Below are 26,679 nucleotides of genomic sequence, written 5' to 3'. Positions count from 1 at the left end.
ATTTTTTGTTTGTAATTTTTGTTTATAAACAAAATAAATTATAAACAAATTTTTTGTAACTTGTTATAGTTTCTCCTTCATCCCATACTCTGAAAAAGACATTAAAGATCATGTCCTGCACCCTTCTCATAGATGAGGAAGTGTCAGCCCAGAAGGTACTGCTTTATGTTTTCTCAGTTCTTACTCTGTTTTACGTGAAGCATTTTTCTTTCGAATAATTCAGTAACAGATCTGGAATAAAGATGCCATGATATTGGATACATTTACGTTTATACTCTTAAAGATCCTAAATTGGACCTGAACGATCCAAGAAATTATTTGTATAAATGGGTTTTTGTTCTCTGTATTTATTAACAATGCAGAAAATGTCTTTTATATTGTTAAAAAATTCAAAGTACACAATGTCAGAAAGCATTTGCTTCAGTTAAATAAGAACTCACACTACTTAATTGCAACTGGACTTTTATTGTGCAGTTACAACAAATGTTTTCAGAAAAATATTTGGAAAAAATATACCACTTCATAGCTAGCTAAGTCTTACAGAGAAGAGGATTTGCTAATAAAACTTGAGTTTTGAAAATTAAGATGCAGGTAGTGCTTCTGAACTAATGCCCATAGCTCCAAGGAAGACATGTCCTATTTAGTCATTCAAATACAAGATGAGGGCATTGTGATTAAGCAAACAATGTATTTGTTAGAACTTTGTTTTTAAATTACTGTTCCTTGACATTACTTATAAAGAGTCTCTAACTTTTCATTTCTAAAACTATGTAATACAAAAGTATAGTTTCCCCATTTAATAAAAGGCCAATGATATTGAGTAGAATATATGCGTATCATGCTACTTCATTCAGTGTGTCTGTTTTTAAAACTAATAAGGCAGTTTGGCAGAAATTATTTCTTTGGGACTAAGGTGATCATCATTTTTGTCCCCTTGAAAATTGTGCTTTAAATGCTAATAACCACAGGCAGATTGCAAACTGATAAGGCAACAAAAGTAGAGAATTTTAGGATCAAAGGCATGTAACTGAAAGGTAACAAAAGTACATAAGAGACAACTGGGGAAGGCAGCAGTGAAGCATATTTGTGGGGTTGAGTTGTTGTAAATAAGGAATTTGCACTTTTATTTTCTCTGATAACCTGCTTCCACAGTTGCCACCTGGAGGTTCTTTGTTGTGCTGGTAGAAGCCCATTTGCCCTTACATTGGATGTTCCAAATGTTTCCCTTTCCAGGAGCTAGTCAGTCTTTCAGATTCTTTCAGTCATCTGTTTTATATGTCTCCTGCCTTCTCAGACTGTCCTTCTACTCTCTTTTATTGTTCATGAAAGACCTTCAAATTGAAGTAAAACCCATATTTCAATATAAAGATATGAAAGAAGGCTAATATCCTATTAGTGATATTCTCATCCATCTTGAATGCCAACCTATATCGTGATAACTGTCACATGTAATGTAAATTTGTTTATTCATCTCTTATTCATTTATTCATCTTTTTAATGCATTTGCTTATTCATCTTTCTCCAATCTGCTCCTGTCTTGATTTATCCACTAGCTCACTGATTATTCAAGCCTTGTAGTTCATATATGTCATGGATTGACATACAATACAGCATATATTTCAGACATAAGTTTTTCGGAAATATTGTACACAAGATATCGTACTCTATTAAAATGTGATTCAGGGACAAGGGAATGGTGCTTGGTGATAAAACTATACTGCCATAGTTGCTGAGGAAGGGCAGCAACAGAGATCAGACTTCTAGCTAATATGGATCTGGCAGGCATCCCACTGTTACACCCCTGGGAAATAGTGGCCCAGGGCACAGAAGGAACCTGAAATTAAAATATTTAGATACAACCAAAACTCACTTGTCTCTGTCCCTATGTACACTGAAAAATTTAGTGGGACATGCTGCTTTATGTGGCTTTGTGTTTTCACCATTGTACTTATTTTATATACCTAACTGTACATTTTAAGCAGCAAATGACCTTGCAGCAAAAAAATGTCGTGGTGTGAGATGCAAAATGAATGAAAAACAACCACATCTATGCTTTTGTCACTCAACCTGAACTACTCTTCATGACCTGGAAATGTTTTATACTTACGGGAAACTTTCTGCCCTTAACCTTATAACTTCAGATCCTTGTATGAATGGGTTTGGTTGTTTTTCTATTAATTATATAAATTGTAGATTGCAAGTACAATGGGACAGTACAAATCCCAGGACTTGGTAAAATTAGAGTTGAATGATGACGTGTCCAAAGGCAACTGAAATATGACATTTCAAACAATGTTTTCCTTGCTCATGTAACTTGGAGAATTCACTCTGTTTGATTGTGGGTTTCAAAGTATTAGTGTTAAAATTAGAGGTAGAGTTTCTGCGTGCTTACAAGACAAATACATATTTATCTCATTAAAGAGGTAATAAGCCTTTTTTTTAACCTTTATATTTTCAATACCAGTGGTGTATTGTGGATCTAACACACACAGGCTTAAATAATTTCCTTTCCATTTAAACTCATTGTGTACCAAATCTTGATGAAAAGATAATTCTAGAAAGTCAGGTCTTAATTTTCCAACAAGTTATGTCTTAATTTCTTCTTCCCCCTTCCAAATTTTCTGTTACTACTGATCTTCAAACAGTACTGATCTTCAAACAGTACTTAATCCCTTAAAACAAAAAGGTGTGTATGTGCTGTGACAGTAAAAATGAAAAAGAAAAAATACTTCCCTAAAAGGTAGCTAGGCTTATGGAAACAGTATAATAGGTGGCTATAAATGCCCTATAGGCTTGTGTTACCACTAAAAAATAACAAAAACCCAGAAAACGAGTACTCTCCTCAAAGGACAGTTTTATCTTTTCCGTTTTGCGATACAACTGTAAATCTTCATGCATTATCTGGTCTCACAGTAATTTTAATGGCGACCGCCTCACTAGTCAAGAAAAAACTGGGAATAAATGCCCATATTCCAGCTCTCTGTACCTCTGAGATAGTAAAGCTTAATACACAATTAAAACTGAAACTTTCTACCTTGCAGACCAAGTTTCTGTTATTTTTAAGATTCACTGGATTGCTCTTTATAAACGGTACCCATACTTGTTTTCTTGTATAGTTATATCACTGGGCTTCTTAATTCAATGCAATAAACACTAATGTCATGGCTTCTATAAACTGTTATCTTTAAGATGGCTTTAGGCACAAAGTCGGCAAAGTCTGAGTCGTCCAATAACAGCTGTAATTAGTTAGGGCCCTGAGGTCCAAGGTGGTAGTTACACTTCTCATCTACAAAAATAAATATCTTATTAAAGACAGGGTTCATTTGTGTCAAGAAGTAGAGATCCTTGACAAACAAGACTTACTGTTAATCACTATGATTTGAGTGCCATTCCTGTGCCAAGAAATTTTAGAAAAGCCCTTTTCATATCTGGACTTTTTTGGGTATAAATTTAAAAAAATTGTTATTTTAAAGGACAACCTTTAAAATAACCATTGGAATTTGGGGCAGTTTTTATTCCTTAGCATTTTTTTTGGTGATGCCATTACTTAGGAAGAAGTGCTATGACATTCAGTTGATTATTGGGTATCACAGGACCTCTGTTCAGCCCTTCAGATGACTAAAATCTAAGAGTAAACAGAGAGAAATTTCTGTTAACATAGAAGTACTTAAAATGCATTTCATCCTAGGTGTTCTTATACTAGTGACATTATCGTAGACACATTTTTAAATCCAGATAGGTATTTGTACTTTTTCACACCAGTTTTTGCTTTTGTCGCATGTATTCAAACTAGCACCTCCACAGTCAAAGTGTTGTCATCCTACAGCCTCAAGGCCCCTCACTCTCAATGTATGGAATGTCATGGTACTTGATATTATTGCATGCCCATTGCTGCAAGGCATCACACAAGATATCCTGAGACAGGCGGTGTGCATATTCCAAGATCACAATATTGGTCCCTGGGGGTTCCTTCACTTCCTCTTTGACATTAACTGGAGAAGTCATCTTAGGTAGACATCTCTCTTCTGGCATAAAGGGTTCTTCACTCTCATGCTGCTTCTCACCTTCATATATAGTAGGAAATGGGAAAGTTTGCTTTGATTTCATGCAGCCCATGTTATGAAGAGCTGTTTGTGGAGGAAGCAGTGGCAGACTACTTCCAGGCCATCTTTAGAAAACAATGAAATTTGTCCATGTGATGTTAACCAGTGCTTTCCCTCTCCAGGCCACTTCAGTATTCAATGTTCCCTTTCACCACTCTTCACATGTAGTTTACCTGTCAAGAGAAGGTAGGTTTCATTTTGAAGTTACAGAATGCAAAACAGTGTATGATTGAGTGGCATCACTTTGGTCACGTGGAAGAAATCTGAGGTAAAGACAAACAGCTTTATCTTACCAGTGGAAGAAAAAGATAATCACTTAATAAAAATGGCAACTTGCAAAACAGGAAAACATTTTTTTCAAGATCTTGCCAATTTTATTAAACTGAAAAAATTCAATTTTTGCTAGCTTAGATTTATCTATACCAAGGGTTAGCAAACCAGTGGGCCAAATTCCAGCTACCTATTTTTATACAGTCATGCTCACGTGTTTACATGTATCCATGGCTGCATTCATACTACGACAGCAGAAGTGAATAATTGTGACAGACTATGTGGCCCACAAAGCTTAAAATATTTACTGTCTGACCCTTTACAGAAAATGTTTGCTGAGTCCTGATCTATGCTGTCAAGCAAAACAAGCACATCAAAATTTGTTCCTCCCGAAACCTCATGAGCCTACAGACCTGCGACTACTGTTAAGAGTCTGGCTTTATCCCCTGGTCACGTATTTACAACTGAAAGAGTAGTAAACAATGTTTGCTTTACTCTAGTGCCACTTCTAAACAGTATAGATTACATATAGCAAAGCCACCTATTTTTCCTTCTGACTGTTCCCTGTGAAATTGTACAAAAGCTCAGATTAAGGTTAAAAGTTTTTCCTACTAAATGTATCATTCCTACCCTTGTTTGATGTTTCGTCAGTAAATAGATGACAATGTTTGTGACGTGCCTTCTAAGCCTCCCAAGTGTGTGTTATCACAGAATGAACTTCTCTTAAGGGACTTAAGGATAACTAAAACAATACAAGACAGCTTCATTTTAAAGAGGACTAACCTGTAAGAAGCACAGGTAAATCTCTATAAATGAGATTAATGGTCCCTGATTGTATCTTAGTTTTGGGACTAAAAACATAGCTCTAAAAATTCATAAAATTTGTTTCTGAAAACACTTTTTTTTTTTTTTTTAAGACAGGGTCTTACTCTGTTAGGCTGGAGTAAAGGATGCAATCATGGCTCACTGTAGCCATGGTTCAAGTGATCCTCCCACCTCAGCCTACTGGGTAGCTGGCCTGCAGGCACAAGCCACCATGCCTAGCTAATTTTTTGTAGAGACAGGGTTTTGCCATTTTGCCCAGGCTGGTCTTGAACTCCTGGGGTCAAGTGATCTGCCCACCTTAGCCTCCCAAAGTGCCTGGATTACTGGCATGAGCCACTGTGCCTGGCCTGAAACCACTGATCTTAAGGCAAAAGCTTACGTGCATCTCATTCATTTTTTTTTAATAGTTTGTAATTAAAGATGTCCAGAGGAGGTGATGTTTGCCAGGTCTACCACCATATATTATTCTATAAATTCTACCTAGTTTCTCATAATACTATATCTGTTCCTACCCCTAATGAGAGTGATATGAGAGTAAGAAAGGAAAGGCAGTCTTCTGCTTTTAATTGCCTTTAGTTCCGTATGCCCTACTTCATGCTGCAAACTCAGACATGTTACTTTTAAAAAGGAAACAGATATATGTGGTGTCTGTCTTGCTTACTAGCCTAAACTGAAGATGGGGACTGTCTTGGTTGTTCATCATCACCATGTTATGATTTTTTGTAGTGTCTATTTTTTACTGTGAAGGATGGTTAAGAGAATTGGACATGGTTAACCTGAAAAAAGTTACTTGGAGAACTCAATGAGTGTCAGATAAATGAAAGGCTATGAGTGGAACCATCAGTGGAACCATCAGAATATTCTGTGTTTTTTAAGACCTTTTGTTTTGCAAAAACAGCTTTTTCTTACCCTAACAAAGTAACTAGTGCCAGATTTGTGCATTTGCCAAAACCAGTTTTAAAACTGGACAAAATATATGTTGCCATGTATTTTCAGGCATAGAGCAACAAGCAACACTGGATTGTGATCCCTGAGAGAAGAAAAACACAAGATGTTAACTCCCCCAGATGGTCATTGTGGGATTCTACCTGGGGGTATTTTCCAGCATTACCATGGGAGTTGAGCCCCAGGAGAGTCAGAGAGTGGCAACTCTGATGGAACAGAGGTTTGGGTACTAAAACAGCTGAAATTTATAAGATAGAGTTCAAGATTGGGAAGAGAGGCAGAAATCTGCATGAGACTTGTCAAAGGTACTGGGATGTGCATGTCCAGGATGAGGCTCTGCAAAGTCTTAGCAAACGATTACTTCCTCTAGGACTTAAGGGTTGAACAGTGACACCAGAAGTTATACAGTACTTAGAATCCTTGGAATTGCAGCCTGAGTGGAGCAATCTCATTGAACACTTCTGTATTTAGTTACTACTCAAGAAATGTGACACCTTAGGAATCAGTAGCATACCCTATGCAAGGGTTGGCAAGTGTTTTCTTAAAGGGCTATGACTTAGGCTTGTGAGCTAGGATGTTTGTGGCTTCTCCAAATTCATATATTGAAACCTAATCCCCAACGTGGTGGTATTTGGAGGTGGGAGCTTTGGTGATGATATTAGAGTGTTAGTGCTCTCATAAAAGAGACCCCAGAGAGCTCCCTTGCCCCTACTGACATGTGGGGCCACATTGAAAAGCTGTGAACCACAAAGCAGGCCTTCACAAGATACCATATATGCTCATGCCTTAAACTTGGACTTCCCAGCCTCCAGAACCATGAGAAATAAATCTGTGTTATTGATAAACACTCAGTCTTATAAATACTCCATACTAGTCTCTGGTATTTTGTTATACCATCCTGAATGGACTAAGACACATAGGGTCTATGTCACAACTACTCAGCTCTGCTATTATAGCACAAAAGAAGCCAGATAATATATTAATATTAAACAAATGGGCATGGCTATATCCAATAAAACTTCATTTACAAAAATAGGCAGCCAGCCTATGGACCACATTTGACTAAGTTCAAACAGAAATAGTCCCCTTTAACAAGAAATAAAACAATACCTTTTAAAGAAAGATAAGCCAGATGCCTTACAAGTTATTAATCACAATGCCTACCGTTCAATTAAAAAATTACTAGCCATACAAAGAAGCAGGAAAATCTGACCCATAATCAAGAAAAAAAAAAAGACCCAGCATTTCTTAATAGAAATTAATAATAGAACTTTAAAGTAGCTATTTAAGTATGCCCAATAAAATAAAGGAAAAAACTGGTGAACAAAAAAAGAATTTCAGAGAAATGGAAATTGTAAAATAAAAATGGAAAATCAATAACTGAAATGTACAAGACGTGAAATGAAAAATTCATTGTGTGGACTACTGAATGTTGGAAAAGATAGGATTAGTGAACTTGAACATAAATCTATAGATGTGTCCAATCTGAAAAATGGAGGGAAAAGATTTTAAAAATAGAGCAGCAGCCACTAAAGAGATAATGCAAGTATGACTTATGAGGAAAGGAATTAGACACATTTAACCCAGAAGAAGACAGGAAAGGAAGAACATTGGGGGTTGGGAGGGACAATTAGAAAACAAACATATGAAAAAGCCTCTGTATGAAAAATTACCTGAAAGAAAAATGGACTAAAAATAACAATTGAAAGGCAGAGATGATCAGACTAGTTTAAAAATCCAAACCACACATATATAGTCTTTTCAACACTGAGTGCTGCAACAACCAAATCATCCATATGCCAAAAAAAAAAAAAAAAAAGCTGGACGCAGATCTTAAATCCTTCACAAAATTAATTTGAAATGGATCATAGACCTAAATATAAAATAGGACTCCTAGAAGATAACATAGGAAGCAATGTAGATAACCTTGGGTTTGGTGACAACCTTTTAGATTCAGTGCCAAAGGCATGATATGTTAAAGAAATAATTGGTAAGGTGGACTTCACTAAAAATCTGCTCTGTTTAAGACATGGTCAAGAAAATGAGAAGACAAGCCACAGACTGGGAGAAAATATTGTAAAAGCTTATTTGATAAAAGATTGTTATCTATATTTGATAAGATTGTTATCTAAAGTATACAAAGAACTTCTGAAAGTCAGCAATACAAATATGAACAAGCTAATTGAAAAATGGGCAGAAGATCTGGACAGACACCTCACCGAAGTCATCTTACATATAGATGGCACATAAATGTATGGAAAAATGTTCAGCATCATGTCATTCAGGAATTGTAAATTTAAACAGTGAGATAATGGCAAAAGCAACAGAACTCCCATTCATCGTTGGTGAGAATGCAAAATGGTACGGTTATCTTGGGAGGACAGTTTGGCAGTTTCCTACAAAACTAAACATATTCTTACTATACGATCCAACAGTTATGCTTCTTGGTATTCAACCCAATGAGTTGAATGCTTAAATCCATGCAAAAATCTGCACATAGATGTCTGTAGCAGCTTTATTCATAACTTTGAAAACTTAGAAGCAAGCAAGATGTCCTTCTTGGTGAATGGGTAAACTGTGGTACATCTAAACAATGGAATATATTCAGCATTAAAAATAAATGAGTTAGGCTGGGCATAGTCACTCATGCCTACAATCCCAGCACTTTGGGAGGCTGAGGCGAGTATCACTTGAGCCCAGGAGTTCAAGACCAGCCTAGGCAACATAGCAAGACCCCATCTCTACAAAAAAATTAAATATGAAAAAAATTAGCCAGGCATGGTGGTGCACACCTACAGTTTTAGCTACTCAGGAAGCCGAGGTCGCTCAGGCCCAGGAGTTGGAATTGAAGGTTATGGTAAGTTAAGATTGATTGCACCACTCTACTCCAGCCTGGGTGACTGAGCAAGACTCCATCTTAGAAAAATAATAATAATAATCCAGCCATGGAAAGAAAAGGAGGAACCTCCAATGCTTATTACTGAGGTAAGCCAATCTGAAAGGGGTACATGCTGTATGATTACAACTATATGATATTCTAGAAATGGCAAGACTCTGGAGGCAGTAAAAAGACCAGTGGTTGCCAAGGGTTATGGAAGAGGCTGAGATGAATAGGTGGAACAGACAACTTTTAAGGCAATGAAACTATTCTATATGATACTAATAACGGATTTCTGTCATACATTTGTCAAAAACCATAGATTGTACACCACCAGGAATGAACCCTAATATAATGTGGACTTCAGGTGATTGTGATGTGTCTAGTGAGAGATGCTGCGTGTGTGTGTGTGTACACAGGATATGTGGGAACACTCTACTTCCTGCTCCATTTTTCTGTTAAAACTACTCTGAAAAACAGTATTTTTTTAAAAATACACCCACTATATGCTATCTATAAAAGATACACAACTTAAAACTGACAAACCCAGAAGCATAGCTGGAGACTTAAAACATTACTAGAATATTCAAAGAAAAAATAATATGCATTCTGAACAACATTACGCTCCAACTTGAGTTGATATTCACAGAACACTATACCCAACAACTATTACATATTCTTATCGACTGCATATGGAACATTCACCAAGATAGACTATTGATAGTCTCAGCAGATTTCAAAGGCTTAAAACATTACACAGTATATTTTCTAACCACCCCAGATAGTAAAATATCTAGAAAAGCCTCATATATTGGGAAGCTAAACATATTTCTAAGTAACCCATGGGACAAAGAAGAAAATCACAGGAGAAATTAAAATATATTTTCAACTAAACAAAAGCTGAAACATCAGAATTTTGAAATGCATTAGTTAGAGCTTAGAAATAAATTTATATATTTAAATGCTTAGAAAAGAAGAAAAGTTTAAATCAGTGACACAAGCTTTTACCTTAAGCTTAAAAAAGAAAAGCAAATTAAACCCAATATAAGTAGACAAATAGGTAAGAACAGAAATCAGTGAAGCATACCATAGAGACAACAGAATGAATGCTGGTTCTTTAAAAATATCTAATAGATACATCTCTATACAGACTGATCAAGAAAAATAAGTCACATATTAAGATGTGTAATGGGTATTATGACATCTATATACATTTAAAAGGCAAACAGGAATAATATAAACAATTTTATGCCAATATCAAATTACCAAAATTGGCACAAGAAGAAAATCTGATAGCTCTCCATCAATTAAAGAAATTGTATATTCGGCAAAATTCTAGCAGGCTTTTCTGTAGACATTGACAAATGGATTCTAAAAGTCCAATCAAAATCCCAGCACTCCGTTTCTTAAAATGTTAACCATGCACTTACCCTGTGAACCAGCCATTTCATCTCTAGATATCTATCTAAGACAAATAGAAACATAGGTATTTTAAAAATCTGTATACCAACATCCATAGCCTCTTTATTCACAATAGCCAAAGCTGGAAACAACCCAAATGTCCATCAGGAGGCAAATCAAATGGATAAACAAATTGGGGATATCCTTAAAATGGAATATAACTTGACAATAAAAAAAGGATGAACTATTGGTATGTCAAACCACATGGATGAATCTCAGACATGTTGAGCCAAATAAAAAAGATGGATCATATATGAATTTCAAGATCGGACAATAGTGACCCTATGAATAGAAATAATAGTGATTCCCTTTGGGTGGGAGGTAGTAAAGACTGTTTGGAAGAGGCCCTGAAATACTTTCTAGGCTATTAAAAATATTCTATATCTTAATTGGTATGTTAATGAGGTATATGTTTGTTAAAACATGTTAGATCGTACCTTTAACATCTGTGTACTGTATTTCACTGTAATTTTTACTTTAATAAGTATAAGAACCATTTTTGAGAACATTCTGGGGCACCTAAAGCCAGGGGACTGATGTATTTTATCTGAAAAAGACTGCCTGTGGGCAGCATCCAGAGCAGAGTAGCTCCCTGTGCTGGAGGACTCCAGTGTGAGGCCTGCTGCTTCCTTTCTGCACCGACCTAAAACCAGCCCAACTCTGGTCATAGTCTTCTGGGCCTACCGAAGAACAAAAGCCTACTTCTAGTTCTTCCAGTTGCCAGTTAAAGGGCTTTATTTATCTGTCACTTCCTTTGGGAACAGGTAGAGTGCTTTGATTTAGAATGACGGCAATAAATGAGAAGCCAATTTGAAATTGGGTATGAGAGTCTTCTGTCCGTCCTTTATTGTGCTGCTCCTGAACTTGTAGCTAAGGAGGGTAGAGTAGGGAGAGGGATCTATAACCTTATCCAAGGAACCAGATTAGTAATATTTCATCCCCACCACACTTTAATTTGCACATATTTCTAGAGTATCGGACATAAAAAATACCTAGATAGTAAAATATTTATGTTGTTAACCTTCAGCTGGTTTAGCCATATCTATTAAGTATAGAAAACAACCGTTCTTCAGTTACTTATCACATCTGCTTACTAATTTATGTTGTTTATCATTTCTTCCCATCTAATAGATGAAACAGGCAGATAGGTCTGGCTCTTTCACTTGCTGACCCAGAGTTCACATGGCAAATAAGAATGGAGCTGTCACTCCGAATTCCAGCCTCTTCTAAAAGTGCTCCAACAATACTTTATCCAATCCAGCCTATGTTTTTAAGTGTTAACTTTCTCTCTTGAACTTATAGAACCTCTGTCCCAACTTTGAAGTTAATTCTTGCCAGTAAAGACCAAGATAGCTCCTTCCCAGGGTCTCTGTTTCTCTCTCCTCATTGCCCCTGTCCTTGACCTGATCTCTGGACTGTCAGCAAGAACTTGATGGCCCAGACCTTCCCAGTCTCCCAAACAGGTCTCTGGGTACTACTGCTCCAGGACTAGCTGTCAAATCTGGCCTTCAAGTCCTGTGTTGGGAAAAATGACACTGATATATTCATGTAATTAGGTAATCATCTGCTCCAGTAACTGGCTATCTAATGGAACTGCTCATGGCATGTTGAGAAGGTGCAATTGCCTTAATTGAATGGGATTAGTAAACTGCCACCACATATTTGTTAATCAGATTTTCGTGCTATAGTTTCCATTCCACAGAAGCCTCTTAAGTTTTATCATGAATAAAAAAGCATGATCCTTAAAGTAAGGGCCAAGGGGGAAAAAAAGTTCATGTGCAGCATCTACTGTTCATGGTAGCAGCTGTTTAAATACTTTTAAATACTTAAAAGGCAGTTACAATACAGAACTTTAAATACTTAAAAGGCAATTACAGTACAAGCCTGCACGCCATTGAAGAACAAACTTTGTATAATTTCAATCACTCCTAATAAGATAGTTGATTCATAAGGAGGAAATAAAGTTTCAACAATGTTAGCCATTAATGCAAGTCAGTGGCTAGGCAGCTATGATTAGCCTTAGCAGGTGTGATCAGCTGTCCTGAATTAATTTTTAGTCTTATTCATTTGGGAAGTTACTATGGTCATCAGTTGAAGGTGTGATACATTAAATGCTGCATATCAACCAGGAAAAGTGTTTTGGCCTTCTTGTCATTTTAACTGGCTAATTACAGAAATATAAAATGTTTAAAAAACACAGTTTCTCAAAAATATTTAAATCAACCTTTTATACCTTAGTTCTCAAGATACACCAAAAAACTATCAGAGCATCCCTTAACCATCCAACCAGTCTATATTGAGTGTCTACTATGTGTTTGGAACCTGTGTCCATAGAATGTAAGTGCTTCCAAAATTAACAATCAAAAGGAGAAAGAGAATATAATTTATTCAGGCTGTAAGAACATCTAACAGTGCCCTTCCACCCACCACTCCCTCTCCCTCTGTCCCCTACCCCTCAGATCACAATGCACAGACACATACACACACATTACAGTCATACATGACGAAAAGAAAGCCCCTTTATGTGTTTCAATGTTATTTGAAGCCTCAAAGCACTAAAAATATAGAATGAGCCCTGACAGTATCCTCAGGAAGAGGTCTAGCAACAACTGGGGCTTCTGTTGGGTCCGTCAAAGAAAAAATGTGATTTACTGCAGCTCCCCACCTTTTTTCCTCCTAGAGCCAGGTTCTCAGTCCATCGCCTGGGCTGGAGTACAGTGGCCAGTTGTGGCTCACAGCAGCCTCACAAACTCCTGAGTTCAAACTGTCCTCTGGCTTCAGCCCCCTGAGTACTTGCGACTATAGGCACATGCCACCATGCCCAGGTAATTTTTTATATTTTTTGTAGAGACAGGGTCTTGCCATGTTGCCCAGGCTGGTTATGAACTCCTGGCCTTAACTGATCCTTCTGCCTTGGCCTCTCAAAGTGCTGGGATGATAGGTGTGAGCCAACATGCCTGGCTAGCCCATTCTTTGTAGTTCATTTCGTAGCTGTGTTCCTCCATTCTGGGTGCAGTGTCATCAAAAGGAGTAAATTTCTTGGGAATATGCCAGTGGAAGGTATCACAAAAAGGCCATAATTTGGACATAAGCTAGACCCAAACACAAAACTAGCCGGGAAAAAAAAAAAAAAAAGTAACTTCCAAAATCTGCTCTGTAAACGAATAGGCTGTAACTCCCAAGAAGTCCATCTTAAACACTAGATTAACAGAGATGGTTTATTTTACCTTTGTCCCATTTTATGTCATATTCTTAAGCCTTTACACAGGTTTCTAATGCCTTATATCTCAAGTTATGGCTTAAAATTGGTCTCACCCTGAATTAATGTAAATATGTAATAAAAACCATGTTATAATCTTTCAAAAAGTTTTTCTTTCCAATTTCAGTGTAGATGTGATTAATAGAAATACCAATTCATTAAAACATAACTCAAAGTGGGCAGATCACCTGAGGTCAGGAGTTTGAGACCAGCCTGGCCAACATGGTGAAACGCTGTCTCTACTAAAGATACAAAAATCAGCCAGGTGTGGTGGCAGGTGCCTGTAATTCCAGCTACTCAGGAGGCTGAGGCACGAGAATCGCTTGAACCTGGGAGGCGGAGCTTGCAGTGAGCCACTGCACTCCAGCCTGGGCAATAGAGTGAGACTCAGTCTCAAAAAAAATAAAAATAAAAAATAAGTATAAAAAATATATGTAACTCAGTTTCTAGTAATATGTTTGTCACTAATAATGGATACTGAGAAAGAATATACTTTCTTGTAGGGCTCTGTGAAAACTGGACAGTAAATGGAAGTCTGTACTGGGAGTATTGAGAATCATTCACTTGGACTATAAATTCACAGCAGGATCCAATGACACTGGTTAAACAGGCAAACAGAAATGGACACAATTTAAACGTAATGTTCTTAGTCTTTCACCAAAAAGTAAAAGCTACAAAATACTGTAAATATGACTTTGGTCAGTATGAAGGTCACCAAAAGAACACTACTATAGGGTCCTTAGAAATGGAGAATTTGGTTTTGTCCTCAGGCACTTAGAGCACACACAGTGTACAGCTGCTCACTGACAGGATGGGCTCAGGATGACTCCATGTGGTCACTCTTGGGGCCAAAATTTCTCAATAGAGTGGCAGAGAAAATAACCTTGTTAAGAAATGAGACAATGGAGACAATGTTTGAGATTCTAATAAACCTGAATAAAGCGGTATGGTATGATTTTATCTGTAAACTGGGCTCTACCTCAGTCATCTAAAAATTGTGATTTTGGTCAGGCACGGGGGCTTACACCTGTAATCCCAGCACTTTGGGAGGCCAAAGTGGGTGGATTACCTGAGGTCAGCAGTTCATGACCAGCCTGGCCAACATGGTGAAACCCCATCTCTAATAAAAATTTAAAAATCAGCCGGGTGTGGCGGCACACGCCTGTAATCCCAGCTATTAGGGAGGCTGAGGCAGGAGAATCGTTTGAACGTGGGAGGGAGAAGTTGCAGTGAGCTGAGATCACGCCACTGCACTCCAGCCTCAGTGACAGAGCGAAGACTCCGTCTCAGAAAAATAAAAATTGTGATTCTATATGTAAAGCATCTAGAACTTCCTTGGAACATGGAACATGTTCTGTGTTATTTCCATTCCTTCTCTCTCCAGTGTCTCCTAAAGCTACTAACATTTAATTATTAAGTGTTCTATTATATCTCCAGATTATAATTGAGGAAAGAGAAGTATAATCTAAGAATGACAACAGTAATTTAGGATTTGGAACAATTAGATGATAGACTAACTGTTGAACAGGAGATAGATGTCTTAAGTCCAGGTATCAATACTTCATCTTATTTACCAGGTCCTCCAGGTAGAGGATAAAAACCACACACATACTCAAGCAGGTATTTCCCTAAGCCCTTCTGGGTGTCACTCTGGCTACCAGGTGGCTTCATCTGGCCACTCCTGTTTATGACCATGAATGTTGACCTTCAATCTGCAGCAGTTCCTCCAGCACCATAATATAAATCCTCACAGAAAAATGAAAAGGAGCTCTGACCAACTAGTTAAGAAAACCTGATCTAGAACCTCTCCTCGCTCTATCATTTTGTTAAATTGGCAGATAAGCCCCAAATTCTAACCACCTCCTTGAGTCACATTTCTTTTGCAAACTCCTGTGCATATGTGTGTTTAAATCTGTTCTATTTATGCCATTACTCTTTTATCAGTTTGATTCACAGGCCTTGGTCACAAACCTAAGAGGGTAGAAGAGCATTTTTCCTCCCCTACAGATTCAATTTCTATTAGTCTTTAGTAAAACCACTTCATTTTAGAACAAGTAGGAGGCATAAATTAATAAAAGAGTGTTAAGTGCTATGCGCTGAATTAAGTTCTAGGCAGCAGTATATGTAATTTCGAGCACTGAAAAGAATCATTACTCTGGTATAGAAACATGGAAGAACAGTGTTCAAATTCACTAGGACTCTAGGTCAGAGGACCAAGAATTCAGAAAATTTTGCCATTTAAAGTTTCATAGTTCTTTCATGATCCATATACTCCACTTCTTTACCTAAGGAGTTATTGTAGGGCTCTTATTTTCTGTGGCCAACAGTACAGTGTCTCGGGGGCAAGAGAGGTACATTTAATATAAACATTTTTTTAAAGCCCTGTTTTTACCCAATGGACTTAATTTCTCACTAATACAAGGAAATTTCCTCTCCCATCAAGTGAGTCTGCTTGGCTCACCCATGCTCATTTCCTACTCCTAGTCCTCCTTTAAGCTGAAACACACCACCTCGCCTTTATCTCCACCCAGCACCCTTTTTCCTGTTCCCTACTTAAACCCAAGTACTATCTTTGAGGATAGGGGAAGCCCCATCTCCTTCCTGCAGACTTCCCAGTCCTCCTCCCACCCTTCCTCAGAATTCTGTTCTTGAACTGAAGTCTCGTCTTTAATGTATAAATGCTGTCTCCCCAAATGAGATTAGATATTCCTCAAAGGCAGGAGTTTTTTTTTTTTTCTTTATTTTGTACAGAACAGTTCTCTACATCAAGGTGACTAATGAATGCTTATTAAAGTTTTCCCATTTGTCAACTCTCCATATGCCTGCAGTATGTTAGATGTTGGGAATAAAACAGTGACATTTCCATAGTTCTGCCTCTTGCAGGCTGTTTACATGCAAAGGCTACAAACTTGCAGTAGTGTTTGGGCCAGTGCAGTGTTGAAACTGTTCTGAATTAGAATACTTCTAAGCTAGGCATTCACTCTTGGGGTCACATATCTGTTACTCCCTCCCATTCAGCTTCAGTAATTTATGTTACCTTCAGCGCCTTGTGAAACACTCTTAATTTCACAACTTTTAACTTACAAGGAATAAATTCATTCTTAAAATACAAGGCTCTTCGCATGTGAGGTACTGATTAGAGTTATTTACTACTGCCAAAACTTTCAACATTATAACACCTTGAGTGGTTCTATTTCTCAACCACCGACTTAGTGCATGTTGTGCATAGTATACTTACTATACGGAAAATGTAGTAAGAAAGGCTCATTTTTAAAATTCTCAAATCCAAGGATAGATGGCGTATTAACTAATGAGAAAGAAAACAAAACTGCTCAGCAACTGTTTTGCTGCCTTAAAAGCAAATGATTTCAAGCTGGAAAGCATGGAAACCTCACTAAGAGAGAACTAAGGTGCAAGAAGAAGAGGTCACTTTAAAAGAATCCATGCCTTCACATTCTGGTGAATTATATTCCAGGGTACCAGGAGAACCTGCGGATGTCAGCACAGAACTATCCTGGCAACCTCTGGAAAAACATGGAGAAGAAGGGCAGCCTCAAGAGGCTACAGATTCAAACACAACTTTTCCCCCCAGTGTTTTTATTTTTAATATTCAAAGCTAAAGGAAAGAATTAGAATTCCTAGATTTCACAGACTAATAGTTTGACATCTATCTCTAGCAAAATTCAAACTTAAACATTAAACAAGGAACAATGGGGGGTGGGGAGAAAGACTGGGGATTTCTAGGAACTAGCAGTGTGCTAAGAATCATTCATTTTTAAACTCATGTTATTTACTTTTGTGGTAGATCAGGGAATATGCAAGATCTTTACTTGTCAGCAAGACATTTTTCTCATAATGTCTTTATGGAGAAGACTGCTCTATGGACTAGAATAGTTTGATAAGAAAGGGCTGAGTCCAGCTAATTCATTAGTTCAAGCAAAATCTACTGAAGGCCAACTAGATTTCCAGCCAATATTGTACCTGGCGCTTTTATTACTTTGAATTTTAACAACCACCCTGAAAGGCAAATGTTACCTCATTTTATTGATACTGAAAATAAGTTTCTCAAGGTCACAAAGCTAATAGGTATCAGGGCCAGACTCCAAAACCAGCCTCCAAAAATCCAGGACCATTCCTACTGTGCCACAGGTTTCTAGAGGTACCACAATCATAGCAAAAGAACATGTCCTATCTATTGTCAGTGACTTGAATGTCTGGTGAATAAACTCAGCAAATGTGTAGGTGACACAAAACTGAAAAGTAGAATTAACATGATGAATGACATAAGATGAAAACATCTATCTAACAAACTGCAAACCATACAGAGGCTTTAAGTAATACAAGCCAACAGAAAAAAAATCAGATTCAAGAAATGCTTAACTGCATAATTAAAAAATTAATAAAGCCTACCTTTATTTTTGTCTCCTTTGCTTGACAGCAAAGCACATGGGGTATGGAGGTGAGGTTTTTAGTCAACTTCTGTGTATTTACTACAAATGCCAATTAAGCAACAGATGATTTCATTTGAAGATGGCAACTCATTGCACCCTGCACTGTTTGGGTTACACTGACTTATTGAATTCAATTTTAGGCTAAGGATCTTTAGCAGAGAGAAGGGTCGTGGGTAAGGAAGGAAACATAAAAAACTAGTATTTATTGAAGATAACATTTACTGACTCCTAGGCACCTCTACTAAGTACTTTATTAAAAGATTATTAATTTAATCCTCACAGTAACCCTAGGGTTAGACAAAGCATATTATTCCCATTTTACAGATGAGAAACTGAGGCTCAGGGATCTGAAAGGCTGTCAAGCAAAGGAGACAAAAATATTATTTTGTATCACTTTAGACCTTTCGTTTCTTAACTATTTTTGGGTTACGGACCCTTCTCAGACTCTGACTAACGTTTCAGATTTTTTTGCAGAAAAATCTTGTTTCTAAGTTCACAGTTGGAGCGCTATTCGCCAGGTAGGACTAATGAGAAACAGGTGCGGCTTCCTAAGGGGTTGTCAGTTCAGCGTAATCAAGGCCTTGCTAACAACAGAAAAGGAGGAACCCCTCAAAATGTAATGAGCTCCCTGTCACTGAAGTGTTCAATGAAAATGTGGCTGGCCTGTCAGGAGTGCTATAGAGGAGATAATAAAATGGATTGGAGGTTGGTCTACAATTTTAAAGCACCCTTTTGTTACAAGATTGTGTGAACCTAAATAAGTAATGCTTATAATTTTTGTTTAATGGCAAAACAAAATTAAAACAAATTATTCTTCCAGACCATGCTCCTTGAAAGCAGAATGCATAAATAATGTTATTTCCCATCTATTTATGATAGCCATATTAAGTGCTTGAAAACAGCCTCATCCAAAGGGAAAAAGAGCCAACTGTTGATCTTGGTTTGATTTATACTTTGTCATAATACAAGTAGATTCCATATTCCTCTGAATTCTTATCTAAAAATTTCCCTGAGAGAGCTGTCACATACACTAGATCCTAAAAAGATGGTCTTTGATAAGAACCTTTACTAGTTTACAATTTTATGTTAACGTAATCCCCTAAAGGATAGGGGAGGGGCTGGTGTCAGACCAGAGACATAAGCGAGACAACGCCAATTGTTCTGCTTTGCTGCTTTGACCCCTTCACTCATGGCAGGATCTTACCTGTCTACTCCTCTTAATTTCTTATTTGCATCATTTCACCTCAATATTCAGCCTCCCACAGCTCCAAAGAGCACAAGAGCTAATACTTTGCTCATGATATGCCATTCAGAGCACAAGCCTGACAGCTTGGCATATCAATGCAATGTTCATGAGCAAATCTCTCACCTGAAAATCTTCACTCACTCTTCAGATAGGAAGCAGGGTGGAATTGCAACTCATAATGAGGTACCTTTCATTGGGAAGCCCAGAACAAGATTGAGGCGGTGGGGGCTAACTCTTCTCCATTAGGGGACGGAGATGTGAGGCTCTATCCACGGCAGCGGGCTGAGAAAGGTCTCGTTTAATTAAAGCCTCCTGTAACTCATGGGTTTCTGCCATTGAAAAATCTAAAAGGCACAGCTGACAATGACCGACACACTGTCGCCCTTCATCAGTCACCCACCTCCCAGATGTTCACTTACACATCGCCTGGCAGCTGCGCGCCCATGGCACGTCCGGACAGCCGTGCGGACCCCGGAGGCAGCCTGCGCTCAGGCCCGGGGCGGGTCTCCGAAGCTCCCGGGGCGGTGCTGCAGGGTAAGGGGGGCTTGCTGGCGTCTGGGCGGGCGGCAGCTGAGGCCCGGCGGGGGCAAAGTGCAGTCCAGCTGCCAGGGCAACGGCGCCGCCTTCTCGCCGGCGCCCGGCTCAGCCAAGTGGCAGCATGTGGAGGACGGGGCGTCCTTCGGCTGCGCTCGGGCTCCCGGCCCCTCCTCCTGCCGTCGCCGCCGCGCCCGCCGCGCGCTCCTCGCGGGTTTGCGCCCCGCATCCGGCCCCCAGACGGCCGCCTAGGGGCGCTCAGCTTCAGGGCGCGCCCTCTGGGAGCGGCCCACGAATTTCGGGTGGCAGAGGGTTGCCTGGATACTTCCTCAGGCGCAGGGTCCGAGACAGGGACGGGCGGGGCGGAGCTGGGTTGTCAGCCGGTCGGTCTGGGCCACCACCCTCACGCCCCCCGCAACTACCAAGCAGCTGCCGGCGCCGCAGCGGGAACAGACCCGCAAAGATCAATGAAAGCAGAAGCCAGTGAGGCATCGCAGAGGTCAATGAAAGAAAGAGCCAGGGAGGCATTTCGCTGTCCCGGCCCCTGGCCCTTCCCCTGGTCTCGGCCACCTGGGCTGCGAACTCTCCTGAGCTCCGCCCTGGTGGGAGGGGGCTCTGCCCTCCAAGGCCTCTCCCCCGCGGGGCCTGCCTTGGGACAACAGGTGCTAGGCCGCGGCGCTGAGCCGGCCTGCAGGGGGCCCCGCAGCCTGGCCGCGGCCTTCCCAGCTAAGGGTTCCGCGCTCGGGCCAGGCTGAGCTGCCAGACCTGCTTTGACCTGAAACCCCACTCTTGCAGAGCTAGGCCAGGGATTCCGCCCTTCCCACCTCATTTGCACCATGAGTATGCAAACCAAAAGTGTTGGAAGTACTTAAACATTTAAAGGACACATGCATTTTATACTTTTCTATACAGAAATACTCAAGAACATTTTCCAAGCTTGTTTCTCTTTCAAACAAAGTATCTCTAAAGGCCATTTTCTCACTTTTTAAAGCATTGAATATCACTGCCTCAAAACATGGCCATTATTCAGTTACATTTCCCCGCACAATCCATGTGATGCCTGCATCTGCCCAGCATGATTCTTAGCAATAGTGAAAGTCCCAAGAGCACTACAAAAGAACCATTATTTTCCTTGTGTTCTACAACAGATTATTCAATGCAAAATTCATGCTTGAAGGGACCTTAGTGATAATTTTGACTCCACATTACAGATGAGGACACAGAGGCCCAGAGTTCAGCAGTACAACGAAAGAGAATGGAACTTAAAAAACCAACAATCTATAAACTGAGACTTAGCTCTTTGAAGGTACATTACAGTAAAAAATAAACCTAGATTGCAGAAGAGTTGAGAAATGTAAGTTATACAAAAATTTAGCGCAGAATCTCTTAGATTTTAAATGAATCAAGCATTCTTATTTTTCTCCAGGCTTAAATTAGCTAAAGTTATATTCAAACGCAGTGGCCCAGAAATGTAATTTTTCTTCATGCTAGTATGATTAATGGGATTGGAGTTGGTACATCCTGGCAATCATAGAATGTGAGTATACCTATACGAATTGATTTGTCTGATAAGTATCAATTTTTTTTTCTTTTTCTTTTTTTTTTTTTTTTGAGACAGAGTCTTGCTCTTGTCACCCAGGCTGGAGTGCAATGGCGCGATCTTGGCTCACTGCAACCTCCACCTCCCAGGTTCAAGCAAGTCTCCTGCCTTAGCTCCTGAGTGGCTGAGATTACAGGCGCCTGCCACCATGCCAGACTAATTTTTGTATTTTTAGTAGAGACAGGGTTTCACCATGTCGGCCAGGCTGATCTCGAACTCCTGACCTCAGGTAATCCACTCGCCTTGGCCTCCCAAAGTTCTGGGATTACAGGTGTGAGCCACCGCGCCCAGCCAGTATCAGTTTTAATGTATACAAATTGATTATACTTACATAAAACAAATTATTCAGTTCTATGTATTTCAGGCACACCATGCTAAATAGTTATGCTCAAATGCAAGGTTCCACTTATAGGCCTAGTTCTTCACTTAAGTTATGTAATTTTCTTGTGCTCTTCCTTCCCCAGCTTTAAACTTCTATCAACCTAGTGCTGGAATCATCCTTAGGAGACCCCTGGGTTCCACACTGAGGGGATGGTGTCAGTTCTTGATGTGATCTAGGCAGAGGAGACACTTAGAAATTTGTGTTTTTTACTTCCCGGTTACCAGTTCAGAAGGAAAGAAAAAGTGGGTGAGAAGGTCTCTGGCCTCCATCAAAAGAGAAACCCATGAACTTGCAAATTTCTTTCACTCAGTTTGAGAACAAACTGGACCAAGTGTTAGTCCTAGTCAGCCTTTGGTCTACCAATGAAGCAGGCCACGAGGGAGCGAGGCCTACACACCAGGCCGAGCTGCTCCTGCCAGGCTGGAGCCGGACCCTTCCTTCACCATCTCAGGGGGCCAAGGCGATCAGGTCTGGCAGGGATGACTAAGGGAGAACTAGTCTGGCAGGGATGACTAAGGGAGGACCTAGCCCGTGGCCTCTGCGATCTGCTTGGCTGCCCTCATGGGTGTGCACTGGAGAGAGTGGAGCAGGGGGGACAAGCCTGGGGCTGGTGGGGAGACGGCACTGCCACCCTTCTGTGGGTGGCCCTCTCCGCTCTCCTCTCTGCGGGGCCTCCCTCAGGTCCAGGCCAGTGTGAGCAGGTCCTTGCGGGTTGGGCCTGGAAAAGAGCCTTGACTTCTCTCCTCAGGGCTGCAGGCCATGCTTCTGGTCAAGATGGTGCCATGTAAGACTTGGAGGGAAGATGCGTCGAGGGAACATGGCGCCCTCTGCTGCTGGGATTCGGGAAAGCTGGCTCTCCTCCCAGCCGCCCAGCCTAGAACTGGGAGTCAGGGCACAGCATTTCTGACCCTCTGTCCTCACCTGGGCTTGAACAAGGATAGAGGCGACAGGAACCAAGAACTCCTCAAACTGGTAGTGGCAGAGACCAACTGCAGGATTTTGAAAGTGCTGATACAACTTTTTAAAAGCTGGGGAATGAAGCTGGGGTGAGGAAGGACCCAGCAATGGCCTGAGGCGAATGTGGTTAGGATGAGGGGCTCTAGCAAGTGTTTAGTGGCTTTGTTTTCTCCAGAGTTCATGGAAGTAAAAGCCATAAAAACAGCAATGATAAAATCCTGGAATTTGTACGTAAGCAATCTCACCCTAGGGTCCATGCTGTTGACAGGAAAGAAATACTGAGCTGGATTGAGGATTGCGTGTTAAATAGTAAACTTGCAGTTAACAGAATCAAATCAAGGCACTCACTTACTCTTTGCTCTGTAAAGAACTCCCATTTCCATCCCCGGCCCCAAGAAACTTCCACATCAGACAGACCACAGAGGTACATAGCTGACTCCCTCCACTGGTTTCTCTACTTAAAGGAGCACCTTTAACTTCCATTTTTGCCTCAGGGAGACCAGTCAGAGCTTGCACCTCTGGGAGAAGCAAGGGACGTTATGCCAGTGAGGCAGAAGGGACCTCGTTTCTAAAAGTACTCTAAGCAGTGAGATGATGTGACCTTGTCAGGAAGGATCCAGGCCCTGGGATTCTTACAAGCATATCAGAGAGTCAAATGTCTCAGTTGTTTTCTGATAATGAAGTGGTGAGGACTGGAGAGGGAGTTGGCATAGTTTGCGAGTGTTCATTCAGATGGAGACTAGAGAACTCATGTACGCTAGAGAGAGGTAACGCAAATCAGAGAAAAGATTTATAAAGAATAGAAAATGACACTAATTCCCCACCTGCTCCCATCACCTCCACCCCTACGCCCAGAACTTATCTCAGGTTACAAAATAAAAAGCCAAAGCCAACTGAGCGGACAGATGAAAATTTAAATGCAAACAAGATAAACTTACTGAGGAGACAGAAAAAAAAAATACCATTATGGGATATGAACCCTGATAGAACAGCACATAGGTATGACCATTGAGGAAAGTCATTTTGAGATTCTGCCTCTTCGTTTCTCATATAATAATAGTCCACTGGTCTAGGGAGAAAAAAAAAACTTTTAGTGGTTATTGGAAAACATGGCTATTTCTTACATATATTTCTCATTGATCCAGGTTTTATGTGCTAGTTTTTGTGTGTTCAATTTAAAATGATCTCTCCCAAACAGTGAACTTATCTCATATTTGCTAAGATTTTATTTGGATTTGGCTGAGAGGCCCAGATATCTTCTCTGAGTAGGCAACAGACACATTTTCATGTCAGACTCTAATTAAGGTTTTAGGATAAAAAGCTTTAAAAATTCAGAAGCAAAAATGGTGTTATTGATTCTTTAACACTTTCTGTAACTCAAGACACCTAAAAATATTTCTTGATGAAGAACTAGGAGTAGGTATGAAAATGATGTCTTGGCTGGATGCAGTGGCTCACGCCTGTAATTCCAGCACTTTGGGAGGCCAAGGTGGGCAGATGACGAGGTCAGGAGTTTGACACCAGCCTGGCCAACATATTGAAACCCTGTTTCTACTAAAATACAAAAAATTAGCCAGGCATGGTGGCAGGCACCCATAATCCCAGCTACTTGGGAGGCTGATGCAGGAGAATCGCTTGAACCTGGGAGGCAGAGGTTGCAGTGAGCCAAGATCACGCCATTGCACTCTAGCCGGGGTGACAGTGCGAGACTCTGTGTCAAAAAAAAAAAAAAAAGAAAAGAAAAGAAAGAAAGCAAAAGAAAATGATGTCTTATCCTTTGCTCCTGAAATTTTTCCTTAACTCTTTTTTACTACTCCTAGTTGTTTCTATGCCCAAGCAGGCTTTAAAACCTTGTTGTGAACCTTAATGACACTGTGGGAAAGACCTCTTCTTATTTACCATTTTCCCAGTATCAAATTGGAAATCATTAGATTACCTTGTATAGGTACAGCCAAACAAGTGAAAATGTAAACCTACTAGCAGAGTTTCTGTTCTAGTACATTCTGTGCTACTGTGACAGAATACCTAAGACTAGATAATTTATAAAGAACAGAAATGTGTTTTCTCACTGTTCTGGAGGATGGGAAGTCCAAGATCATGGCATCAGCAGGTTTGGTAGGTTTTCTGGTGAGGGCTGGATCCTCCAGATGTGGGGAACCCTAGCTAAATGCTGCAAAAAGCCTCGTTTAAAGGGGTCTTAATCCCATTGACAAGGGAACAGCTCCAAAGGCCTAATCACCTCTTAAAGGCCCTACCTCTTAATCCTATCACATCGGCAACATCTGAATTTTGGAGGGAACATTCAAACCATGACAGTTTCCCATAGTATTTTAATATATATCATGATATGATTAAAAGCTCTTATGAATTAAATTTTCTAAACAGTACTGTAGGCCATTGTAGTCTTATTCATTATGTCACTGAAGTGAGAAGTGATTGACATTATCTTCCTTATGTGGAAGACGAAAATCAAATAGCCCCTCCAAGCTTCTCATTCTTGAAGAAAAAAATTCTTTAGTTTTTCTCACAGAATTTTCTTTACTCCCATTTGTCAGGCTTCTCTAGACCCATTCTGGTTCTCCAAGTGTAACTAAATGTCTGGCAACCCAAACTAGGGAACAGTTCCAAATAAGAGTTTAATGCAGAGCATGACAGTATTGTGGAACAGTATCTCCTGACCGTGTCATGTATAATCCAGTTCTGCTCATTATATTTACAACTCTATAAGCTGTCAACTATACTGTCAGTCTATTTCCTATCACTTGTTTGCTTCTTAAAGTTGTTCTGCATTCATTTTTCTGTTGAGTTTGCTCTTTAAGTTTACTGATGTGCATCTGTCAATAAACAAGCCTCATGTTCCTATACAAGATCTGTCAAAAGATCTTTATGCTGAACTTAAATACATTTTGAAATCTTTAAATCATCATTAATAGACACTATATTTCTATGGTATAAGTAGATTTAACAATCCCCAAAGAGGTAGACATGCCTAGAAATAAAGAAGCTTCTGATATTGTTGTTATTGTTGTTGTCTTTTATGGTTACCTATATTTGTTCTACCATTCCCCCCAACCAAATTCTGAGCATCTTGAGGATAGGAACTATGTGCTCTGTGTAATCTATGTATCTTATGTACTTATTTCCAGCACCTGACATATGGAAGGCATGAAATGTTTGTGGAGTTGAGCATGATTCTTTGCTTTGGTACTTTATATCATTTCATCTCAGTTTAAACAGAGAAGAAAAGCATTACTGCTTAGGCCCATGAATCCAAACTTCTATAAGTCTTCACCTACATTTATTTTGATAACCATTTTTGGCGTTAAGATGGGGCCAACTTTTATTTGCTTACAAATGTGAATATAAGACATAGTTAAAAATCAGATAAATACTGCAGTAACCATTGGTCCAAAATTTACTATTTCAAATTTCATATTATATTGCATGTTTTGTTTTTTTACTTAGGGCATATGTGCCTTTCAATATGAGTCACTTTCCATTGTCTCACTGCCTTGGGTGTTAAAAACAATCTGTCCCAATTTGATCAAAATAGTTTAGCTTCTCCCTGGAATTATGGACTTTCACATATTTATTAGCTCATGATTTTTAAATTAAATATTTGACTAATATAGCTTGAAAGGGGGCATAGCCACATAACTGAAGACATTAGAATATTTATCCTGAAGAAGTTAAGGGGAATGAGAAGAGAGATCTGAGGGGTATTCGTATGGACAAGGGACTGTATTTAATCTACATTGCTCTGACAGG

The 26,679-nt window shown here is 39.6% G+C and overlaps 1 protein-coding gene and 1 long non-coding RNA gene across 2 annotated transcripts; one reads left to right on the top strand and one right to left on the bottom strand.

Annotated features, from left to right (window-relative positions):
- The first annotated feature begins 30 nt into the window (after positions 1–30).
- LOC144333436 (uncharacterized) lies at positions 31–5,051 on the top strand. Its single transcript, XR_013402083.1, has 2 exons — positions 31–155; positions 4,699–5,051. It is a non-coding gene; the product is annotated as an uncharacterized LOC144333436 (long non-coding RNA).
- On the bottom strand, positions 2,860–19,996 carry C12H2orf88 (chromosome 12 C2orf88 homolog). Its single transcript, NM_001194771.2, is given in 2 exon segments — positions 2,860–4,276; positions 19,839–19,996. A coding segment is annotated over 1 exon segment (288 nt). The 5' UTR covers positions 4,117–4,276; positions 19,839–19,996; the 3' UTR covers positions 2,860–3,828.
- Between the last annotated feature and the right edge of the window lie 6,683 nt (positions 19,997–26,679).

The sequence above is a fragment of the Macaca mulatta genome, chromosome 12, assembly GCF_049350105.2.
Source record: "Macaca mulatta isolate MMU2019108-1 chromosome 12, T2T-MMU8v2.0, whole genome shotgun sequence".
Lineage (NCBI taxonomy): Eukaryota > Metazoa > Chordata > Mammalia > Primates > Cercopithecidae > Macaca > Macaca mulatta.
The sequence above is the reverse complement of the archived record's forward strand: the minus strand, read 5'-3'. Positions and strand labels throughout refer to the sequence as shown.